This window comes from Argiope bruennichi, chromosome 3, assembly GCF_947563725.1.
Source record: "Argiope bruennichi chromosome 3, qqArgBrue1.1, whole genome shotgun sequence".
Lineage (NCBI taxonomy): Eukaryota > Metazoa > Arthropoda > Arachnida > Araneae > Araneidae > Argiope > Argiope bruennichi.
In genome coordinates, this window is record NC_079153.1 from 119,941,239 (window position 1) to 119,967,613 (window position 26,375).

General features: G+C 28.2%; 1 protein-coding gene across 1 annotated transcript in view; it reads left to right on the forward strand.

The window, feature by feature from the left end:
• The window catches only part of LOC129962948 (dynein axonemal heavy chain 2-like), a 127,108-nt gene that overhangs the window by 90,475 nt on the left and 10,258 nt on the right, over window positions 1-26,375 (forward strand). Inside the window, exons 54-71 of the mRNA XM_056076951.1 lie at window positions 1,590-1,779; window positions 1,900-1,996; window positions 2,500-2,664; window positions 3,824-3,946; window positions 4,827-5,042; window positions 8,384-8,672; window positions 12,510-12,642; window positions 14,867-15,011; window positions 17,306-17,505; window positions 18,585-18,711; window positions 19,396-19,582; window positions 19,896-20,010; window positions 20,165-20,258; window positions 20,364-20,483; window positions 20,718-20,909; window positions 22,177-22,371; window positions 23,705-23,889; window positions 25,504-25,720. Coding sequence (XP_055932926.1) covers window positions 1,590-1,779; window positions 1,900-1,996; window positions 2,500-2,664; window positions 3,824-3,946; window positions 4,827-5,042; window positions 8,384-8,672; window positions 12,510-12,642; window positions 14,867-15,011; window positions 17,306-17,505; window positions 18,585-18,711; window positions 19,396-19,582; window positions 19,896-20,010; window positions 20,165-20,258; window positions 20,364-20,483; window positions 20,718-20,909; window positions 22,177-22,371; window positions 23,705-23,889; window positions 25,504-25,720 — 2,990 coding nt within the window. The remainder of the gene's footprint in view (window positions 1-1,589; window positions 1,780-1,899; window positions 1,997-2,499; window positions 2,665-3,823; window positions 3,947-4,826; window positions 5,043-8,383; window positions 8,673-12,509; window positions 12,643-14,866; window positions 15,012-17,305; window positions 17,506-18,584; window positions 18,712-19,395; window positions 19,583-19,895; window positions 20,011-20,164; window positions 20,259-20,363; window positions 20,484-20,717; window positions 20,910-22,176; window positions 22,372-23,704; window positions 23,890-25,503; window positions 25,721-26,375) is intronic.

Below are 26,375 nucleotides of genomic sequence, written 5' to 3' on the forward strand. Positions count from 1 at the left end.
AAAGCGCATGCGTGAATTTTCAACGCCAGTTACGTAACGCAAATACGTGATTTTTTTTCTACGCCAGTTGGGGTAACGCTATGCGGATTAGAGATTTTTAATTTCCTTTATTCTGTTTTATTTTAATTCAAAAGTACTTCAGAATGAATCTGAAGGATCGATTAATTAACAATGTTTCATTTTAAATGCATCAAACATTAAGAAAATAAACAGAATCGTTTGAAATAATCCGCCGAAAAATACTAACCCTAGCCTCATTACTGTTGGGAGAAAAAAAACCCGGAAGCCTTACTCATTTGGCGGTGACGAAAATGGAAGATTTTTTTGGCGGAAAAGTTGGCGGTGGGGAAAATGGAAGATTTTTTTGGCGGGAAAGTTAGTTTTTAATTAATAATTAAAATTCTAATTAAAATTTCAAAAAAAGGGACCCCAGGTGCACATTCCTGACCTCTAAGGTATACATGTACCAAATTTGATAGCTGTATGTCAAATGACCTGGCCTGTAGAGCGCCAACACACACACACACACACACACACACACACACATTGAGCTTTATTATAAGTATAGATTACAACATGGCATATTTTAAAAATATATTTAGCTCTTATGCAGAGAAATAAATAAGAAAAATATGTCATTTTATTTCGATAATCTTTAGAAATAATGTTTCTTAATAAAAATTATTAAGAAAAGAATATCGAAATAAAAGGACATCTTAAGAAAAATATGTCATTTTATTTCGATATTCTTTAGAAATAATATTATGTTTAAAGGCATTAAAAATTATTAAGAAACTGAATCTGAATATTGTAATTCATCATATGATTGTTATTAATGTGGTAATAAGATGATGCATACGATTTGATTAGAATTGATAAACTGTCTTCTTTAGAATAATCACAATTTGCCTTAATTTATCTTTTTTTTTGTTTTGTTTTTTAAAGTGATTTAGATTAAATACATAAATGATCAATACCGAAAATATTGTGAAGGTAATATCACAATGTAGTTTTACTACTATGCTATAAATATCTGTTCTTTGAAGAGCAGTTTCTCCAAAGAATATTATTTCATGAAAGATATCTTTATTTTTGCATCAGATTACAACATTTTTGTAAAAAATTTACTTTTTTATATTTCTATAATATGCATTTACTGTTCTCTGAATAATTTATATTAAAAATGAAATCTGAATTGATTTTGAAAATAATAACTTTTTTCGAAGAGTGTTTTATGAAAGCTTTACAAATTGAATGTTAAAAATACAAACGATCAGTTGTTGAAGATTAATAATTGGAGGAAGAGAACAATATTAAATTCAGTAATAAGCATGTTAATTTGCATTTCCGAACAGAAAATGAAAATATATATTCCATATATTGTCATTTATACTACACAAAGCTTAGAAATTTACTATTGTGACAATTTTATTTGCTATAAAAATAATAAAAATGAAATTTCTACTTTTTCAAGCATATGTATATGCTTTGGTTTTATATTAAAAATATTTTTTCGACTTTCTCATCTTTATTATTTTTTTTCTCAATACATTTACATTATAATTCTATAAGATACATTTTCTTAACAGGTAGTCCATCATTTCTGAAAGAACTTTTTGAATATGATCGTGATAACATATCAGATGCAGCATTGGCAAAAATTGGGAAGTATGTGAAAAATCCTCAATTTCAACCAGATATTGTTGGAAAAGTGTCTTTAGCTGCTAAATCTTTATGTATCTGGGTTCGAGCGATGCATGTATATGGTGAAATATACAAGTGAGTCTTCTTATTGAATATCAATAATTACAGGTACTTCTTAAAGAAAATCAAAAAGTGATTTATATATTTATTATAAATATTATAAATATAATCTATATGTGTATTTTTTTTTTCTAGAAAAGTCAAGCCAAAAATGGAAAGATTGCGGATAGCTAAGGAAGAACTAGAAAGATTACAGAAAACTTTGGCAGAATTACTTCGTGAATTAGAAGAGGTTCTTCTCTATTTTTTTTTAAAGTTAGAATGATCTAAAAATTGATAGCGTTGTATTCATTTTGATTTACAAAAATAATCTTAAATTTAAATAAAAAATATTTTAAAAGTGCTGTTTGAAAGAAATAGTTTTAATTGATGTTGTACTGATATTTGTATTGTATTGATATTGATATTTTAATATTATTGATAGATATATTAAAAATATATATCTATCAAATATTTAAAAAAAATTTTGATAAAAGTTATGCTGATTTAAGTTAAAAATGTTCTAGGAATATGAAAATATTGATATTCGTTTACATTTTAAAAACAAGGAAACAAAGGGATTATACTGATTAAAAATTCATTAGGTTATAAAATTTTATGAAACTGCTCTGAAGTTCTGCTAGAGCCATGATGGCATTTCATTTATAAAATAATGACTCTGATATTTATCTTTAAAATTATTATTTTACAAATAAAAAGATTTTAAGTAATAACCTATCACGTTTCTTATGAAAGCTTGAAGCTAGTATAAGACGCTTAGAAGAGGAACACAAGCGATTGATTGAAAAGAAAGAGGAGTTGGCAAGAAAAGCGATGGAACTTGCGTTAAAGCTGAAAAGAGCTGAAAGTATCATAGAAGGCTTAAGTTCTGAGAAAGAAAGATGGCAGAATAAAGTATTGGTAAGTTTTTCTCCTCTTTTCATTGCACACTTATTTTTGGATGGGCTGTTTCAAATCTAATTTTTCAAAATACTTTTTTTACTTCTCCATATGAAGAATATCAGGAGAAAATAATCGTCAAAAAATTTGAAATTGTGGAGTATTGGTATAAGCGAGGATAAAACCTGGGACCTTGTGGTTAGCAGTCCAGTAACATGGCCATGATACAAAAGCAATTGCTCGGATAGCGTAGTTGTTAACTTGCTTATAAGCTTTCACCACAAAATCAAGATTTTGATACATTTCCACGTTTCAGACTTCCTTACATTTGAAAAGCTTTTGGAATTTTGCCTGCTTGTCCTTCTGTGAATACGATCATTCAAAACCTCTTTAAGTAAGAAGAATGAAACTTGGTATTTTACTTTTACACGAAATGTGTAGATTTCTATTAAATTTTAAATGAGGAAATCTATCTGTCCAGCTGTCTGAGTATAAGTTAACACAATAAATACAAAACATAAAGAGATACATAGATAAAAACTGATCTCGGTTCTTATCAAGAGTCTTATTTTGAATTAAATTTTATCTGAGGGTAAACTGTCTGTAATTTCGCATGCATGTCAATGCGATAACTCAAAAACGCAAATGATAACTGGAATCTGGTATATGATATTGTGACTATAGTTGTAATGAGTGTCAGATTCTGGCTTTAATCAGACGAAAAAAAGGCGTTTAAAGCACATAATGTTGGTTTTCTGGTACTCTGCATGCAAGAGATTCATTGCCAAAAATTGCACTTTAATTAAAAGTGTACCGATAGCATGAGGTTAATATTAAATTTCGACATTTCATGCGATTAATGCAAAGCACCGCTTTTCTTTGCTACATTACGAAACACACAACTTTCTCCTGTGCTAAATTCTTGAGAATGAATATCTGAACTTTCATGATATTCAGGTTCTCTCCACAATTTTATGTTGGAAGAGGGAAAGATAGCTCCTTTATTAGAATAAATGCGATATTACTTCCACTGGTTCTTTCCTTCATATTCTGCATGCGTACATTTTTGGAACGCAAATGTATGAATCAATATAATGACTGTTTATAATGAGATGTTTTATTTAATTATTGAAAAGATATTTCTTTATACTTGAGATAGATTGTTTAAATTTTTTTATAGATTTTAAGTGAAAAAAGAAACTTTGTTGTTGGAGATAGTTTTTTGGCATCTGGCTATTTAACTTATCTTGGACCACATGATCAATCGCATCGAACGTTTTTAGGAAAACGATGGAAGAGAAAAGTAAGTACATATAAAGTTTATGCATATAAAACATATAAAGTTATGGCATTAATCTCGATATAAAAATTCCTAACAATAATAACGAATGATATAAAATTTAAAAGATATCTGACCATAGTGACCAAGTGATTAGGTTATAGAAAATTCCCGGCTCGAAACCTGATTCTATGAGTTCCTCAAGTATATGGAGACTGGTGCATGTTAAAATTGCATTTGAACGTCTAACATCTCGTTTCAGGGTACGAAAAGATTGGAAAGAAGGTGCATTTTTGGCCTGGAACTGCTAAAGTAGGCTCAAGTACCTTTGAGAATGTGGAAATATACACATCGAAGGGATTCTTTTAAAATTTTTAATTAATTGAAAAATAATCAAAATTTTGGCGTTTTCTTGCGATGACTTCCAAATATTTTAGTGCTCAAATATTATTTTCCATCTTCTAAAAATTCAGAAATTATCTTATAACTATACCAGTTTAGAAGTCTAAAATTTAAAAAAAAAATGAAATAAGATTTGATGCAAACTCTTTTCACTTTCTGCAAAGATATTTAAGCGGTGTGTTACGAGAAATTATTAAAAGCATATTTTTCCTTTGTTTAAAATAGTATTGACCTATTTTTTATTATCAATTTTTTTGCTATGTGGCTTTGTCTTTAATTTTATCAAGAATTTAAAAAGCTTTTTCTTAAGTGCAACTCGTAACATTGACTTTCTTTTATATTATTAAATCTAATATATTTTCATTGCTTCTCCATTTTTTTACTTTGATTTAAGAGCACTTTAATCACAATGCATATTTTGACCTAGTTAATAGTATTTTGTGGAATTTTATATTTTGTATAAACTAAATAATTTACACTATCGAATTTCTTTTCTTCCTAGATTTCTGAAACTATGTTCACATGCAGTTCCGTTTTTGATTTAGCAGATTTTTTTGTGGAAGAAGGAATTAAAAATGAATGGAAAATGAATGGTTTACCAACTGATCAGTATTCCAACGAAGGAGCTGCAATTGTTACTGAAAGTTGTTACTATCCTTTTATTGTAGATCCTGAAGGTCAAGCCCTCAAATGGATTAAAAATATGGAAACTAAACGAGTCAGTCTGATACTTATAATCTTTATTTTAAATCTCAAATCTCGTCTTTTTGCTATACGTTTTTTCATTATTACCAAATTTAGGGATATAATGTAATTCTTTAACTGATTTGCGGTTGGTTGTTGGTTGGTTGATTTGATTTTATTGGCGCAAGACCCATATTTGGCTATACTGCGCCAAACATATGGTAGATAAACAAGATCAAGGTGCTATAACGTATGGTGGTATAGTAGTAGCAGGGATTAAAATCTATAATCACTTTGAAATTTCTCAAACTGAAGTCTAAAATTCAAAATATAGCTTGTTAAAGCCAATTAAATCTATTAAAATTAAGTGCAAGTTGTAAAATATTAAGATGCTAAAAAATGTATAAAATCTCAAGTGTGAAGAATAATAAATGAAACAAATATGCAAGCCATACAGATAAAATGCTAAAACGCAAAATTATAACTATAAAAATTTGAATTTTCAATATACATATGCTCAATTAAGGTTAACAGTCAAAAAATAAAACCTGTCCTTAAAAAAGGAGCGATAAAGCTATATATTTTTGTATTTTGTGGGAACAATGTATTTCCTCTTTTCGTGTTTTTTAGAGAGTAGGGGAGGCGAGCCTTCCAAATCCTCAGACATATTATATTCAATTATATCCTCTTCAGACGCAGAGGTGGAACTCATATCAGCATCGGCATCAGATTCTTGAAACTGCACATTCTTTATTTCATGCGAAGGGAAAACAGATGTAAAATTAGAAGTACCAGGTAAAGGAGTTTTAACAGGGCAAACATTAGTAGCAACATTCATGGTTGAAGCTGCATTTTTAATTACCACAGAATTGGGTATTAAACGAGGGGAGGTAGTGTAAAATTTAGTAATTTTTTCTACATTAGAAGTAATGTTTTCTTTAACTGGAGAATCTTTTTTAAGTTTTTTCCGATTTGTAACAGTTTGAAAACCTGTTAAATCAGGTAAAGTGGGAGCGTCTTCACAGATTACTGCAGTAGATTCAGTGGAAGAATTCTTAACATTAACTGAGGGAAATGCTTTCGAAGCAGAAGTGCATAGAAGTGTATTTGTGCTAGAAGTTATATCAGCTGGATCCCACTGAGTGGATATGGTTGCGGATAATTTTTTGACGACTGAAGCGTAACTATTTCCAACTTTAGGGAGTTTAGACATTATAAGTTTACGAGCTTCCTGATAAGATATTTGATTTTTTATCTTTGTTGAAATTATTTCCTTTTCTTGTTTCCAAGAAAAGCAGTTTCGGGAAAAAGAAGCATGATCATCCTTGCAGTTAACACATTTCTCTGCATTAGTACAGTTAGTGCTGTCATGGCCGACTTCTGCGCAACGGGCGCATGTCAGTGTCCCGCGGCAAGAAGATTTTGAATGTCCAAAACGCTGGCAATTGAAGCATCTCAAAGGGTTTGGTATATAAGTTCTTACAGAAAGGCGCATATATCCAGCTTTAATATAATCTGGTAAATTAGAAGAATTGAAAGTTAACACAAGATGCTTTGTGTTTAAGAGTTTGCCATCCCTCCTTACAGTAATACGTCTTACATTGGTCACTCCCTGATCTTTTAGTTTTTCAATAATCTCTTCAATCGAAACATTACACAATTCACCCCATGATATAACTCCTTTGCATGAGTTTAATGATGGGTGAGGATTAACTTCTACGGAAATAGTTGACAATGACTTTAGGTTTAAAATTTGTTTGGCTTGTTTGGCATATCCAACTTCAACCAAAAGATCGCCAGGTCTGAGTTTCTTAATAGATTTCACTTCACCTAGATTTCCAGTAATACCCTTTTCAACAAGAAAAGGAGACAAACCGTGGAATGTTTCTTTGGAGTCTGAAATTCGATGAACAATAAAGAATCGTGGAAAATTGTTTTGAATAGTCGATGCATTGTTTGAACGTTTAGATTTACCCATATGACATTGTTAAATTTTCAGGCCCGACGGCACCGCTCACCACGGAGCCCAACAAGGGAAGGCAGCCACCGGCTCTGGCCATTCCCTGCCTCGGCACTTACCTTGGTGCTAGCCGGAACCTATACGCTGGGAGTTACCCCCGGGGACAGTGACCACCCTTAACGCCAAGCCCAAGGAGTAACCCCTTCGCTTGATCCCTATCAGAATAGCCACTCAGGTGACAAGGTACCAGCCGATTGATACACCGGGGACCACAGTGCACCATCCGTCTTTCTAATGGGTCGCCACGCATGGTCAACACGTGGGGTTTTGGCTGTCCATGAGAAGCAAGAAGCAAACAGAGTGGCGACAGCTTCTCATGGAGAGCTCCCTCGCTTGCCGTCGAGGGAAGGAAAGACACAGCAGAAAGCATATCGGAGAGCGAACTGAAAGGGAGTAAAGATCCCTGGGTACCTCGGGATTGGGACATCCGTACTCACCTAAAGAAGGTGAGCCCCTGAGGGGCAACTGATTTGCGAGGACGTAATATATATATATATATATATATTTGAATCGTGCGCGTTTGCTTTATCAGTTATGTAACATATCCATTTTTTATTTTCCTTGTTCTCTTGAAAGGAGCAAATGATTCCGGTATAAAAGCATTGCTCACTTCAGTCAAATGCTCTACTGTATTCTCCCCAGCGCTTGCACACTTATATGCTGAATCATAATACTGTATTTGCTGTTCACAAAATGGTTTCTAAAAATGTTCAAATGGTTAGCTAAAAACAGCTTCCTCTCTCCACTACTTCAGAATTACTTATTTTTAATAAATCTTTAAGCTAAAATTATATAATACATAAATGTTATGATATGAAATAAATAATGAAAATTTGCTTGATCCTATAAATATTACTTTCTCTTCTTGAAATAGAATGCAAACATATTCCTGAAACAAAAATTGCTATCTAATTAGATAGTTGGGGGAAAAAGAAATAGCTACATGGTTTATCAATTTATTATAGAAAGTGTATCGAACTGACAAATTTATATATTTGTGTTTGAATTCAAATTTAAATATTAGCAGTTATTTGCATTTGCCAAAGGAAATACATTTTTTGTATGATGTAGAATTTGAACAATCATCATTACTGATAAATTTCAGCCAAATCATGAAATGTGGCCAGTTAAAGCTATTTTACTGCCATACTTGTATTTTATGTCAATAATGGATAAATTTTATTTTCTATCCAGCAAACCTAAATCTTTTTTATTTGGTTCTCATTAAACTTTGTTTATAGTATAAAATTAAATTTAGCTTCTCATAAATTTATTTTATTAAATAATCCGTATACATTGTATTGAATTATTTTTGAATATATTTATTGTTTAACTTTGATAATTTTTTGTTTCAGAAAATCAAACTTGTTGATTTTCAAGATTCAAAGTGGGCATTAGCTTTGGAAGCAGCTATTACGCAAGGATACCCGATCCTGTTGCAAAATGTGAATCCTGGTCTAAATTCGTCTCTTTCGACTTTACTGAAACAATCATTCAATAAACATTTTATTCATTTCAACAACAAAAAACTTAAAATAGGAGAGTCATTTCAGCTATACATGTTAACAATGACATTAAACCCGCAATTCACATCAAATGCAATTTATCTAACTACAATTGTGAATTTCACTATAAAAGAGAAAGGTGAATTTTCACTTAATATTACTTTTTTTATTTGTCATTTTTCCTATTTCTAAATAGATTTATAATATAAAAAAGATAAACAGTTTTTTAAAAATTGAAAATTTTGTTTCATGAAAACCATTATAATGTTAATATATGTAATATTAAGCATAAATGTTTGGTATGTGCATTTTAGTGATTTATATCAATTTTGTTTAATCTATCTAATCAGTTTATGTATTGCTAAATACAAATCAGATCCAATGAGTCACGATATTTCCCATCTTATAAGCAAATCCAGAATATTGAATGGTCAAAGTTAACAACAATTTTTGAAACCCTGTAGATCCTCAGAGTTAAATTGCCCTGAGAAATTTAAGGGCCCAGAAGCCTTAATTTGTTTATATCAATTTTTGATAAGTTTAATTCCGTGCCTTCATTTGATTTTTAAGAACTACATATTCACACTGATTCAGATTATGAGCAATTATCGTTTAAATTTCAAAAAATTATTCTTAAGATTTTTTTTAAGCTCCTAGAATTTAATTCCAGATAAATGTAGTTTTTCTTTCTTTTTTTTATGTATCAGAATGACTCAATAACTTTTATAATTTTGTATTAGCATTTAAATTGTATTGTATTAGTATTATTTTTTCCAAAACCATTAATTTGGGGGAATTTGATTTAATTTATGACAAAAAACATTTCAATTTTAAAAAAGTTAAATAGTTTTTTGCAGAATTCGGTATATCTATCAAAGCTCTTAAGAATTTTTAGAGGATATTCAGCCATAAATAACAAAATAATCTAAATTAGGAGTTAATTTTTAATTGTTTTCTCAATGTATTGCGAGATACCTTTAATTTTCATAACATTTTTGCATTGTTGAAATTCAATGCTAAAATATTATGAATTCAGTTTTTAATATTATCACATATCAATTCCATAAAATTATGAAAATCATATTAAAATACATGGTAAAATATACAATTTACGACATCATTTTCATGTTGTGTTGTTGTGACTTTTGGCACTTTACAAGCCCGCTGATAGTTATCTGACAGCGATTTCAGCCGAGCGAGCGTTTTACAGGGGAGGGGGGGGGGCTCATTCACACACATCACAGATAGAACACAGAAGAAGAACAACCATGCCCGAACCGGGACTCGAACATGGAACTCCTAGATCACAGAGAAGGCGCGCTACCCCTATGCCAGGACTTCGGCATCATTTTCATTCTTTTGTGTAGTGCAACATGATGCTCTTTCGGTGTTGAAAGTAAGAGTAATTTCATTTTTGAAAGAAAATTTTTTGGTTTGCTTTTGAAAACATTCTTCTTTCTCCATAATTAAAAAAAATATTGAGCTTTATTATCTTTTTTTTCAGTATATTTTAGAACGTTTTTAACATATATAATACTTTTTCAGTTATTGAAATCAAACTCAAGTTTCGTATAATATGTAGCATTTTTTCACAGGGAATTTTTAAAAATAATTAATCAAGTCAAATGATACTCTGAATTAAAATTAATATTTTAAGTAAATTGAAATTTAATAATATTTTTGAAAATCAAAATATGAGAAATATTGTTACATATTATGCAATGTTTTGGTACAGTATTTGCAATTTCTTTTCATTCGTAATAGCATGTAAAATTATGTAATTATTATATATTATACCTGTATTACTTGGGGAAAATCTGATTTTGAAATTAGGGAATGGGAATGGAGCCTCTTAAATTTGCCTTTCGTATAGTTCCTAATTAGGCTTAATTCGGCTCTGCTTGCAAGACGCGAAGGTGTCTATTATTAATAGAAAAGAATGCATATGCATATATGATTGTCTGTTGGCATTCCATAAAGGGCAGAGGTGGTCTATAGTTACCAATTTCGTAGTAATGTACTTTGGAAATAGACATCTCTAAGCGGTTTTTTTTTTTAAAATTAAGTTAAATAAAAAAAATTAAGCGAGATTGTAGAGTTTTTAAGCAATAACTTCTGGAAATTACAAACTTCCAGTATTTGCAATAATTGCAATCCAAAATTATTGCAAAAAAAAACCCCTTTAAAATACAGTAATTATCTTTGTGATGATATAATTTTATTTGTCTCATAACTTTCTCTGAATTTTTATAAGTATTAAAAATATTTTATCGCAAAATTTGCAACCATATTATTTTATTATTCAATGAATTTCAAATTATTTTCATTATTACATCGAATATTTAATATTTTTAATTTTTTCTATTATTGAAAGCTAAAAAAAAGATTCTGTTTATTGTCGCCTTTGGCGACCAGCTGGTACGCCAATCTTAATGTTCGTTTAAATTTTGATAGTTAGTAAGTCTTACGCAATTCCTACCTTAATAGATTCTTCATCAAAATATTTTAAAACTTCAAATTTTGATAGTCATATAATTCACTCATAATATTATAAAGGCCTTCAGTCATAACGTAATATGTATCTCTCTAATTTTCTGTTAGCTCCCGTAGAATTTATGCTTTAAATTAAAGTGGAAAGAATTAATCTGCAATTAATATAATAACATTTTTTACTGAAACAAAGCATTTTTTTATAATATGATTACTGATAACAGAGTCATTGAGCGTTTAAACTTCATGGGCACTAAAGAATATCTTTCTTAATTTATGTAATTTCTCAAGAATTTATCAACAAAATTTTCTCGATTCATCATGAACAGATGGATTAATTAACAATGTTTAATTTTAAATGCATCAAACACTAAGAAAATAAAATGAATCGTTTAAAATAATCGGTCGTAAACAGGTTTAAAAAAACTACTTAAAAAACGATGCACTTAAAACTATAAGAATATACAAAATATATATAACATAAATACGATTTAATTACAAAAGCATGCAGCTAACCTAAAAATAATTTAAATCAAGAATCATCCGTTGATATTATTGTCAACAATCAGAACACAATGCGCATGCGTGAATTTTCAACGCCAGTTACGGTAACGCAAATGTGTGAATTTTTCTACGCCAGTTGGGGTAACGCTATGCAGATTAGACATTTTATTTCCTTTATTCTGTCTTATTTTAATTCAAAAGTACTTCAGAATGAATCTGAAAGATCGATTCATTAACAATGTTTAATTTTAAATGCATAAAACATTAAGAAAATAAACAGAATCGTTTGAAATAATCGGCCGAAAACTGTTAACCCTAGCCTCATTACTGTTGCGGAAAAAAACTGAACCCTTACTCATTTGGCGGTGGGGAAAATGGAAGATTTTTTGGCGGGAAAGTTAGTTTTTAATTAATAATTAAAATTCTAATTAAAAATTCAAAAAATGGGACCCCAGGTGCACATTCCCGACCTCTAAGGTATACATGTATCAAATTTAGTAGCTGCAAGTCAAATGGCCTGGCCTGTAGAGCGCCAACACACACACACAGACATTGAGCTTTATATAAGTATAGATAAAGAATAAGACAGTAAAATTAAGACCGATAATACGAAATGCAGTAAAAAGATAAATTACTCAATCAATTACGTTCCCAATGACACCGTTACGTCTTGGGATTTAAACGCGGTTAGAAAAATTAATTTGCACAATCAACAGAATAAATGCAAGACATTTAAAATAACTCGGTTTTGATATCTATCTTAATTTCATGGTTAAAAATACTTTATGTATGTGTGAAGGGGAATCACAATCACTAATTATGCGTATGAGATTGAACTGTAATGACCATAAAATCAACTAATGCCAAGAACGGTTAATAGTAGAATAAAAATCAAATTATTTTATTCTTTTTTTTTATTTTAAAATAACACCTTGTATATTTTTATTTTACCTCAAAATAATATATGCTTTCAATATTTTAGGCCTGGAAGATCAACTTTTGCCTTTAATTGTTTTAAATGAAAGATCTGATCTTGAAATGAGGAAAGAGAAATTAGTAAAAACTATTCAAGATTGTAAAAAGCAGCTTCTGGAAATAGAAGATACTGTTCTCAAGTAAGTATGCTAAGTACAGTCCTTTCATTTTTCAACCCATTTGTTTAACTTGACTTTTTTCATGTGTATGTAAAATTTCCCTTCTGCTAGAGGATCAAAATATTTTACATTTGTGTATTCACGATGTCATTATGCAATTTTAATTATTTGAAAGATAAATATAGTCATTAATTATATTTATTGTATTCTAATTTCGTACCTGTAAATTTGCCAGGTACTGAATTTGAGAAAAAAAAAGAATTATTTATTTCATTTTTAGATTAAAAAATAGGTAATAAGTGAAAAAAAATTCCTTCCAAGTGCTAAGTTTGGGAAGAAAAGATTTTTAGATTAAAAGTAGGTAATAAGTAAAAAAAATTTAATTCACGTATAAAAAGCGAATTTTCAAAAGCTTTTTGAAATTAAATTGTTACGGTTCCATTCAAAATATTATAAGAATCATTCTTCATCAGATTGCTTTTTTTTTATACTTCCCTCTTAACTTATTATAAAAGTAGCAAAATGATTTATGTTGTAATGATTGGATAGGAAATAAACGTTCATAGATGGCGCTAGACAACTAGCGCGAGTGTAATTAAAACAGTGATGTCATTCGAATATTGGCTCTTGGAGAAGAAGGAGTTACTGAGCAGAGTAACTCGAACGAATCTGCAATAAATTTGTTGTTAAGTTTTCTATTTGCCTATTTATTCAAAGCACTCACGAACCAGCCACGACATATGAATTCTGTATTTCTGTAATTATTTAATGCTTGCCACTTCTGACGATTAACTGGTCAGTAAAAATTATTTTCTCTGATTAATTTCAATTAATTCTTATAAACATCAGTTTTTTTTTCAAAACAAAAACAAACAAAACATTTTTCAGTTGTTTTAGACAATACATCAGTGTTATCTTATCAGTGTTAATCAGCACAATAAATAGCGCAAGTTATCTTAATAACTTGTTCGATTTATTGTGCTCATTAATCTTAAGGAAGTTAAGTCCTTTGATATCACAGAGCCATTAAAAACGTGATTGTCCAGTTAATCTATCTTCTAATAACACGTTGTTTTTCGCAGTAATGGAAATTCTTTTTTTCATTTTTCAAGTAAGCAACACAGGTATTAAGTAAAGGCTAGCTCTTTGAGTTTCAGCAATAAAGCACAAATCACATGACTAAACATTTGATAAAGCATTGAAAACCGTTTGAATTTCTTGTAATTCTTAGCCGTCTTTGGAGACCAGTTGGTTAGCAGGGAATGTTGGTTGAGCTCGCTTTAAATTAAATTTCTCTGCATAACTTGATGTTCATGATACCTTCAAGAAAACAATTTTCAGTATTAAATTGAACATTATTGCCTTGTCATTTAATAGCTTTACACAAGTTTTGTTCATTGTGTATATGAACCATCTCAATGAAGAAAACTGCCATAACATCATAGTCCTATTCAAAATGTTAATGTCTGGTTTCATCTTCTAACTTTTGTATTTTCAACTTCATATTCTTATTCCTCATGTAAATTTCACAGGTATTAAGCGGTATTTCTTCCCTAGCTTCCAATAACGGCAGAAAATCATGCGTTAAATATTTGATGGAACAACGAAAATTGAAATTCTTTTCAGCAATAAAATCTATTGTTTGCAATTATGCAGAAAAATTATTAGAAAAATTGCAAGAAAATTGGCATGTAAAAAAAAGATACAGTTTTAAATTTTAAAATTGTGTTGTAATCAGTTTTGTGTAATAATATTTTCGGGAATTTTTGTGGAAAAAGATAATATTTCGCTTAATTTTTTAATTAATTATAAGTTTAAAAAATAATTTTCTGGAATTATATTCAAAATATTTGCAATGTTTTCGGAAACTATCTTCAAAATTTCGATTGATTTTTAATTAATTGAAATTTCAAAAGAATTGTACTAAGTTGCATATTACAAACTTCCAGATTATATCTTCATCATATTTGGTAATTTTTGTCAAACGGAGCAATTTTATTTACTTTTTTAATCAACTAAATTTCAAATAAAATTTTTTTAATAAATCAAACAAACAAATAAATTTTAAAATAACTTAAACTCGTCAAAATGTTTAATTAAATAATTTTTTAAAAAGCTTAATATGATTCACATTTTATTTTAGTGTTTTTCTCATGAAATCCTTCCTATAAATTTTGTAAAATTTGTTTACGATATTCCCTTTATAATTCTGATGAAAAATCGTATATGTATTTAACATTTAAAGATTACTGAGTACATCGACTGGTTCTTTGTTGGATGATGAAGTACTTGTAGAAGCTCTACAGAAGTCTAAAACGGTCTCTATTGAAGTCGAAGAAAAGCTGTCATCAAGTGAAAAAACTGAAACTATTATAGATTCCGCTCGAGATGTATGTTAAATTTTTTGTTAATATGCGCTGACAATTATTTTGCTGCTTCACATTCAGTCCAATTAATAAGCCTACGTACTACTAGAATATGTACATACTATAAGGGTTATTTTTTTTAAAAAAAATTATTTAAGGAAGTTACAAAATCTAAGGAGATAGGCCAAAAAGTTGAAATAGAAAAATATACAATATTAGATAATAAAAACACAGAAAAAAAAGTGTCATGGCATTATTTGTAAAACTAGCGGAAATATTTTTGATTAAAACTATCGATTTTCCTTGATAATTCATTTTAAAAAGAATTCATTAAACTTGAATTCATTTCATTAAACTTGAATTCATTTCATTAAAAGAATTCATTTAAACTTGAAAAATGCATCCTCAGATTGTAATTTTTCACGGTCCTACGAATTTAATCTGGTATTTAAAATCAGTTATCTGCAGAAACTTCTTTTTTTCAAGTATAAGAATCATATTAGAATATTTAAATTGTAAAAAAAATTTAAAAAAATTCTTCTAAAGTTGAAAAGTTAGCTAAAAAGTGGAGATAGTTTCTTTCTGGGGAAATTTTGAGTCGCATGTTCTACCCTTACGTAAAAAATAAACTCTTTTTATTTGGTTCAAGAATGATGCTACTCCAATCTTGTGCTTTGTTAATGAAGAAATGGCCTGCCTCATTAATTTGTCGTTAGAGTTGTCTTCATTATGTTATCCATTAATAGTAAACAACCTTCAATAAGCAAACTCCTGCTACGGAATTGCAAATACTTAATAGAACTAACTCGCAAATAGGAATAACAAAATTATATTTGGTTTTCATTATGGACTGCAAAGAGGTACCTGACAAGAGAGCCAGATATTACAGACATTTGAAAAATGTTGGGATATTTTTGTTTGTGATATTAGAATACTTATCAAATTCTAATAATTCTTATCTAATTCTATCTTCATAGTGTTTTGTTTGTGAGATCAATATATATGCTGTGCTTTAATTGAAGTTTTCTTTCAACAAAATAATATGACTATTTATTATTTTGTTAAATCTTTTTTCTAGAAGTAGGGGATTTCCAACAATCACATTATGTCATTAAAAGATATATTTTTGGAAATTTTTTTCCTAATATGTAAAACAATTACGGAAATTATCAAAAAAGAATATTTTAACATGATTTAGAAATTAGAATTTCTCAAAAATTTTTACGGTTTTCTGAAAGCTTACAAAATTAAAACCACCTCCTTTTTTGCAGCAAATTTTTAAATGATATGCTTTTTCAATATACTCTAACTTAAAATCTCAAATCCTTAAGTGAATCATATTTTTAACTTATTATTTTCCTCATTCAAATCTATTGATCTCTCTCCACATACTGCAACTTTTTTTCATTGTATTCAAACGTAGGTTTAAGTTAATATTAAAGAATCTAGAATTATTGATGTTATATTAATTTGCTTTTTCGAATTTCCAACTTTATGTGTAATAAATTAATAATAATTTTATGTTTATTGTTTTTATAGATAATGAATATACTAAATTCTGAAGGTATCATAGCTAGTCAGTGATTTAATGTTTGAATAATTACTGGTGACTATCAAATATTTTTACGACAATAATTTTTTTAAAAATGCCAAAAATTATTAAATCTCTAATTAGGAGATTGGATTGAGTAATAATTCATGAGTGTTTTGTAGATTTATTTTAAATTTTAAATTTTATTTTTTTAAATTCCTTTGATGATTTAATGAAAAAAGTTGTTCATTCCCTCTTTATTTTTTTTATGCGCGAAAGTTAACAACGAGCATTGCATTGAGACAATACTTCTTATACAAAGCACAGATCTCATCAGCAACGTCGATTAAATGCAAAAAGAAAATGCCTCGAAAATGCTTGTTCATTTCATTTTAATGGTCTGAAAATATATAAAAATCATTAAAATATAAAAATTAATATTCCTTTCATGTAAGTTAAAACATTTTGGCAATGTATATAATTTTTGTGAGCATTTTTAAATATGAAATTTAAAAACTGCTTATGAATTATTATTCAATTCTATAAATTATCTTTCTTCGATAAAAGGGTTTTTATTTCTTTTTAAACTTATGTCGATACTAACACGTTTTTTTAATTAAATAATTAATTCAAAACGTATTTGGCATTTTAATAATAGCATATTTATCTTATCTATCAATATTGCTAATTTACTATTTCAAATATATCGATAAAATAGCATGGTTTTAGATTTCATTTTATTTATAACAGTAGACTCTCTACAATAAAATGCACTTATTTATTTCAGAAATATCGACCTTGTGCTAAAATGGCTTCCATTTTATATTTTGTTCTAACTGATATGGCTCATGTAGATCCAATGTATGTATTTACATTAGATTCCTATATTACATTATTTTTAAACTCAATAAGTAAATCTCCGAGAGATCCTGAAGTTACTAGGAGAATTTTGAAACTAAACGCCTTTCACCAAAGAGCAGTCTATAGGTAAATTGTAAAGAGTTTTATTTGTTTTTAGATTTCATTATTTTCATTTTTGTTATTATTGCATTAATAATTGCTATAGTGTCTCTTTTCTATTATAGCGTATAATAGTTTTAAATATTTACAAAAAAAAATGTTATTGTTGTTACCTTTGGCACTTTACAAGCCCGCCGACGAACTGTCAGCGATTTAAGCCGAATATGCAGTAGCTTCTGAGGCCAAAGACCCTGAGCACCTGAGGGCAGAAATCTGATTTCTAGCTCATATGAAGATGACACACACATTCGTTTGCACAACCCCTTTTTCTCAGGTGGGGGTGGGGGTGGGGTCTTTCACACACCTCATAGATAGAATACAGGGAATTCAACAAACATGTCCTAACCAGGACTCGAACTCGGACGCGCTACCCCTATGCCAGGTCGCCGGCAAAAAAAAAAAAAAAAGTAATTAAAGCCTATTTTTTTATTATTATTAATGGAACTGAGTAAGAAAAGAAGCATTAAAAATTGATATGGGGGAAAAAGCATTCAATTGCCAAACTAACATCAAACTATAAAAACTCAGAGGATCAGAAGATCCTAATTGTATTGTGAATGTTCGCCATTCAGGAATATTATTTCTAAAAGATATATTTTGGTATTTCAAAAAAAAAAAAAAAAATGCTGTAATAGATTTACTAATAAAAATATTTTAAGACTGTTAATCTTCATAGTATAAAGAGACATGAACTAATACGAAAAATTAAAATTATAAATTTATTTTATTTACAAATAATGAGAGTTAGTTAGTTATAATAACTACATGAAATCCCTGAAATATTTTCGAATTTATATTTTTCAAATAGCAAAAATATGATTGTCCTAGAAATTTTTTATCGCATAATGCTTTCTACAAATAAGCAATTAATTACTATCTTTATTCATTAATTACGGTAGAAATCTAAAAGTAAGAAGATTGTAAGAAATGTGAGTGATTGCTTAAAAAATAATTGAGAAAGAATCAATTTGCAATTGTGTTTGGGTAAGCAAAAAATTTGTTTGAACGAATATAAGAATGAATTTATTTTTCTCATCTATGAATAGATTTGCCTGCAGAACTGTGATTGAAAAGCACGCTTTACTTCTTGCTTTCCATATTTGCACAAAGATTTTATTGGTAGAAGGTAAACTCGAAAAACCAGAATATGACTTTTTCATTAAAGGCGGACAGGTAATTTTTTTTTCTTTACTTAATTATATGCATATTCTAAACAGATTATATTCATTAATGAATTCAGTTGCTTTATACACTTCTATTTAATTTGATTTTGCTTCATTCTTGTGAAAATGGAACTGTGTAATCTATTTTTATCTCATTCCCTTTTGTGGTATAATTTCGAAATTTCGTGCACTTGTGTGTTCTCGATGACAATATAACCTTTTAATATTTTTCAAATCAACGATTAAATTAATTAAATTTTTATTCCATACCTTTGGCGTCATCTAGGAGTGTGTTTTTGAAATTGATTTTTGATAATTTATGATATTTTAAAAAGAAAATATAAATTAAAAGATAAAAAATATAAGTTAATAATTTTTTTGGAAAAACAACCTGTCTTTTAGGAACCTAATAAAAAAGAATTGCTATAAATAATTTTTGTTAAATTAATTAAGCTATATAATGAAAGTATATAGTCTAATTCCATTGTGTATCTAAATTATATTAATATTTTTCCTATTAGCAATGGCGCTTTTTAATTATTCGCAATATTTTATTAATTGGACATAACAGTATAATTATTTTGATTTCTTGGTAACTTATGATTCAGATTTGATTTTCTTGTAAACCTGAAAAAATAATCTCCATTTAAAGAAATATTTTCACACACCTATTTTACTTCCATAATTTTTGTAGGTGATTGACCGTACCAGTGAACCTGCAAACCCATGCTCTCAATGGTTGTCGCAAGAATCTTGGGATCATATCACACAATTAGAACGTCTGCCAAGATTTCTCAGCATTACAGTTTCATTTGATGAAAATTCTAGACTGTGGCAAGAGTGGTATTTAACTTTGGAACCAGAAAAAAAAGCTCTCCCAGGTACATTTAAAATGTCGAAGATTTATAACAGATTCGAAACTTCTTATTCGTTATTACATTTTCCGATTCTCTCATAATTCTGTTTTCTGATTTCCCTTAATGTTATGCATTATTTTATTTATGTTGAAGATAAAGTGAAAACTTTTTGTATTAATAAGGTAATAAATATTAGTAGCACAATTTTTTTTGAATAAAACATTTATCATACAATTTGATAAAATTTTGGTTGCTATTTATATTTTATTAAGGATGGCAAATGACATTTTTTGTAAAAATTTCATACTACTTTCTCATAAAATTCTTTCTTTTAAAGGTATCTGGCGAAATGTGTGTTCAGGATTTCAGATGCTACTTATAATTCGATGTCTGCGGCTTGATAGACTGACAAATTGTGTAACTAGTTTGATCTATAACAATCTAGGAAAAAGGTGATTTCTTAGATTTCTCTGTATTTTAATTTTATTAGCGAATTTATTTTAGAGGAAAATTTTGATAGAAACATCTAATTTGTGAAATAACCTAGATTAAATAATATGTAAACGAATACTTTGTATGATAGCCTACCATATATAACTTTTTTAGTTTTCTCGAGTATCCCGACGTCGAAATGGGAGAAATATTTGATGAGAGTTCACCAAATAAACCTTTGGTTTTATTTACCGTTTCGTCAGACACAGTAAGTTGATTTGAAATAATCGTTAGAATATAGAATTCATTTTTTTAATATAGGCTTTATCTTCATTAAATATTTCGATTGAATTTCATTATATTATGATTGCAGAATCCTGAAAAAATTATTGAAAACTTGGCAAAGAATTTGGAAATAAAATACAGGGCTATTTCCCTTGGTAAAGGTCAAGAAAATGCAGCGTCACAACTCATAATTGATTCTGCAAAAGTGGTAAAAATATTTGTTATTTTGGCTTGTTTAAATAAAGCTTCCATTTTCATTTATTTTTGTGATATTTCCACCGATGATTATTATATTCTGTCTCCTCATTTTACAAAGTTTCCTATTTTATTTGTTATTAATTTATTAATACTAAGTTACCATAAATAAAATAACTTAGCTATATTTATTTGCAACTATTTTACGAACAACATCATTTTATATTAATTGTTATTATCCTTACAGGGATATTGGGTTTTCATATCCAATTGCCACCTTCTGTTAAACTGGCTGCCGGCTTTAGAAAAATTCGTTAATAAGCTCCAAAGTATCAAAGTTCATGAGAAATTTCGTTTATGGTTAGGATCAGCTCCGACAAAACATTTCCCAACATCTGTATTGCAAAACAGTATCATTATATCACTTGATTTTCCAAAAGTAAGTGATTAATTTATTAACATGTATGCACTAAAAAAACTATTTTATGCATTCTACTATTTCTTAATTTTATTCTTCTTATTTCTAATGCAGGACTGTAGACGTCTCTAAACTGCAGAAAAGCATTATTGTATGAATCCGATTTTCTTTAATAGTAACTAATAACAACAATTGTCTATAAAAAACGTTTCCTCGTCTGTTAAAGTTCCATTGCAGTTAAACCAAAAAATAGCAAATAGGAAGAAAAAATTTTTGATCTCAAGGAAAAATGAGCGGAGATGTCTTATGTGTACTACAGAAATTTTTGTTTTATATAATTTATGCAAAAATTTAAAGAATTATTCAATCTAGATTTCTCTTATTCATTTCAAGATTCAGTTATTAATTTCTTTCAAAAGGATTTAAATGACATAAAAATAATATTTTATTTTGCTTCAATCGATGTCGATCTATTCAGCAAAATCTTCTTGACATTCCAACTTTTAAATTTAAAAAAAAATTTGCCTTCTGCGACCAAATCTGACCTAGTTCTGAAATTTTGATGATCACTGTTATAGGTCAATAATTCCCCGGATAGTCCGAATTTTTCACTATCCGAACAGAGGATAATCCCAATTAAAATGGATTCTCAAGATTGAACTCTATTTAAAAAAAAATAAAAATATGATTGAATTGTTTAAACGATAATTTTTATAGAATAATAATAATAAGATAAATAATTTATTAAACTACCAAACTTGAAATGTAAAAAATGAGTCAGTAATTGATTGCACTTTCAAAATATCTTACTGTTCTAAGACTTATTTTACTACTACCGCGCTTGAATGCTTATGTGGGTAAATCAAAAAGGAGCCTTCTAACGATTTATAATTCATCTTTTTTATTATTATTTGCTATCTCATATGGTGCATCTATCATTAGCTTATAGTTAGGTATGGGTATATACGGATGACTTATGATATAGGCCATTAGCCTAACTATGGATTTTGTGCCCTTACACGTAAGTTTGTGTGTTCATTTCCAGACCAAAATTGAAATGCCAAGAATCGGTAGCATATATATCTTTTAAAGCAAAAACATTAAAAATTCTTCAAGTGCCTATTTAGATCCTTTATATTCTTATAAAATTTTAATTTTATATTCAAGTTGGTAATTAAAACTTTTTAATTAATCGTTTAATTATTGATATTTTACTTTTCCTGTAACTTATGCTAACAAATTTCAATTCTTTTTCAAACTTTTTCTAAATTTATCCTATGATTACCAGGGTATACGTGCCAATATGTTGAAACTATATGAGGACACAATTACTGAAGAAGATATTAGCACTTCTACTTGTCAAACAAAATACAAAAGCCTGTTATTTTCAATGTCATTTTTTCATTCTATCCTTCTTGAAAGACGAAGATTTCAAAATCTTGGCTGGAATTTTAATTATAATTTCACTAAGGAAGATTTCAAGGTAATATTTTATATTTGATTACTTTTTAAATACCTTTAAAAATACAGAAAAAAACTGCATTGTGTAGTATTGAATAATATGTTGTTGTTTAATATGCAAACAAAGAAATCGACTTACAAAATTCTGTATAGCATTCAAATTATGCTATACAGAATGATAATTATTATTATAATGATGTAGAGTATCTTACATAAAAATGCAAGTTCAGACTCTAAAATACTATTGATTCTAAATTAATAGCAAATACTGAAAATTTCTATTAGCATCACAACTTTTTGTTTCAATTAGCAAGAATGCCCTAATTTCGAATCAATCGTATATTGAACAGCAAATTTGATTATTAAACTAAATTCTTATTTATAATGACATCTTCTTTCTTACCTTCTATTGCAAACATTTTTCTTTCTCTAACAGAAAATTCAGTTTTTAATCCCGCATTCAATTTGATTTTTGAAGAATATATACTATAATCATAATTTAGCAGATGGCCGAGAAGAGCTTTTTAAATTTTAATTTCGATTTATTTCGATTTTAATCACGATTTCGATTTTATGATTTGTACAGAAAAAAAACAATAAAAGATGCATCCGTCTACATCGCAATACAAGAGGAAAAAAGCAGGAAAATTTTCCCTTGGACGATTTAACTATGAGATTCTGATAGGGATTTCTTGGCCAAGTGTCGATTTAGACAAGAGAAAGATATCTTTGAAAGAATGTTGTAAGCATTAGGGTTTTTCATCCCTCCGCTTGAAGCGTGAGAAAATGCTTCAATCGTCAGTTTTCTAGACCGCGTTTTAAAAATAATGAAATAAAAAATGGGAATTGGATCAAGAAATAAGAGAACATTTTAGAATGATGTTAAAATAGGCTAAATTAAAATAAAAATTGGGATTTAAATTAGATTGAGAGATATCGTTACATATATATATGGTAAAATTTCGTAAATTACATGCATTGCATCTGAGATCAACATATTTTTGTCAGCTTTTAATGATAATGAAAAATATAAATGCCCTTAGACAAAAAAATTCTAATAATTAAATTTGAAATTTAAATAACCAAAAACAGAATAATCAAAATCAATTTTTAAACGGAAAAAGGCAATAAATATTTATTTTAATATTTGGCAGTATTAATAAGTAATTTAAATTTCCAGAATTATACTACTCATTTTAAAAATAATTAATTTTGAAGCTTAAAAGTTTAATAAAAGTGTAATCATGAAAACTCTGGTGAAATCCTGAATTTTTCATTCTTCGAACTTCCGTAAAGCCTTTATATTGAAATCTATGTTAAAATACTATTTCAAAGCAATTCGTTTGATTTCATAGGCTTCATCCATACTACTGAAACTCTATTTAGACGAATACAAAGACACTCAGTGGAATGCCTTGAAAACGATGATAGCCGAATCTATTTATGGAGGTCACATAGCAGATGTGAATGATGAGCGCCTCTTGATGTTTTACTTCGATCAATTTTTTTGTGATGAAGTATGTGCTAATATTAAACATCGGTAAGTTCTCGGTGATTCCTATTATTATATCCATACCACTATCCATATGTTTATTCACAACACACAATATCTATATTTATATAGATTGTCCATTATGAATAAACAAATCCTTCCATTTCATCACATAATAAACAAAACAAAAAAAATGTGAAATTCTATTGACGTATGGATATATTAGAGTCTGCTTTTTCATTCTTAATATTGTTTTGGGAAAACTGATACAAGGCCACCATGGCCCACTTTATAAGCAAGATGAATAATTTTTTAAATATAAAGGAATGTTTTCTAGTAATATGAGACATAATTCATTCAAATCTGATGTGCAATAATGCAAATTCGATTTATTTAGGTATTCAGATTAAGAAAAACTGTGTTTAAACTCGAATGCAGTATAAAAAGAACAATTTTTAATTAAAAAAAATCAATACAGATTTATTTTTACTATTTGACAATATTAATAGCTAATGCATGATTCACAATTAAACAATAAGAAATTTAGTAAGGTAAACTAAAATAAAAATTTATATTTAATAATTTTTAAAGTAAATGTAAATAATAATTCTAATATGTAAGCAATTTTAACAGCCAAATAACATTTCGTCTACAACAATAGTACTCAAAATCGGCTTTAGGCAATAAGTAAGTATGCAACCGTTTTAAACCCATCATGCAGTAGCGCTGAATTTTTCGTGGCGAGGGAAATTCGTAATACTATGAAACAAATGCATTGAAAGATGTTTTATAGAAAACAAAATTTTAAGAGAAGACAAACAATATAAAGTAAGTAAGTTCGTTATTTAGTTTTCCAAAAATAAGAAACCTTAAAATCTCCGATTCCAATAGCAGATAGCAGAGGACATTATTTTCAGAATATTTAAATAAAAAAGATAAATTAGAAAAAAAAACTATCCTGACTATAGATTAATCAAATTGCAGGCGATTTTTAACATTCAATGAAAAGGAAATTTAAGAGAGCTGAAAAAATTATTTGAATTATCAATGAATTCGAATTAAAAATGTTCAAATGAGTCACATTTCATCACTCAAATAAAAGCCGTGAAATAACTTCTAATCAAACTGCATAATGATGCTTGGATTTATTTAGCTGTTTCTTTTTGATACAAAGTTCTTTACATGGTTTCATTACCTTTTCTTTTCATTCTTGGTTCTTTCAAGGGGTTCTTTTTTCTTTTTCCTTCTTTTTTCCAAGAATAGATTTGGTATCTAGTTATGCTTAACTTTTCATTTCGAATATCGACTATATTAACAAGCATTTTAAAGATTCAAATTAACTTCTGATTATTACCATTAAGAGAAATGTAGCTTTACTCTAGTTGGTTAACTTTAGTTGATAGTTATTCTAATGATGGTTTATTAGAGTGAACTTTTTAGATGCGATTCATAAGTACATATTATTTAATCTTACATCAAATTTGGAAAAAAAATGTTCAATTAAAAAATAATTGATAACTATGATTTAAAATCTTAAGATAAATATTAATTTATATATATAATTTAAAGTTACTTAAAATATTAAATGTTATGGTTTGAATTCATATAAGAAAAAATATAAATTGAAAAATATGCAAAATTCATATAAAAATTTCTTTACAGTTTAACATCTGTTTCTGATTACTATGTTCCGGAAGACGGACCGTTGGAAATTTATGTCAGATTCATTGAAGGTTTACCAAGTTTGGATGTCCCGGAAGTTTTTGGACAACATTGCAATGCTGAAATACCTTATAGAGTCGAAGATGCAAAGGAAATATTAGATAATATGATGAAAATCAAAGGAGAACATTTTGCTGTTAAAAGCAATGAAAGTCAGGTAAAGATATTTCAATTTTCTTAAAGTACAAGCTACAAAATATTGTTACTATTTTGTCCCTTTTGAAACTTTGTTCTTTTATAGAACATACATTTTTAAATTGTCTTATATTAATTTTTCAGAAGTTCAATTTCAACATTTAAAGTATTCTCTATTTTCTGACATACTTTCTTATGCAAACATCTAAATAAAAATTCCTAAGAATATTCTTAACATATGTTACATTTATATTTTGAAAAGTAGAATATTATTGCATGGACAGATATAATAAAATTGTGAAGAATTACTGATTAAAAGATTTTAAGGAAACTGAAATTAAATCAAGATTATCTTACATTCTGGACTCTACTTCATTGGATTCTCTCTCTCTCTCTCTCTCTCTCTATATATATATATATATATATATATATATATATATATATATATATTTAAGAGCTTATTAAGCAACATTTTTATTTGATTTAATGACGGTTATTTGTCCGATGAAATGCTAACTTTATAAAAAATAATTTAATTAGTTTCCATTATTATGTATTTTTTAAATCCTTATTATATCAATCTGTGCAATGTAATAAATATTAAAATATAATAAATTTTTTTTTTGTAAGAAATTTATTTCAAGAACTCTCATGCCAATTGTGCGCGAGTCTCCGTT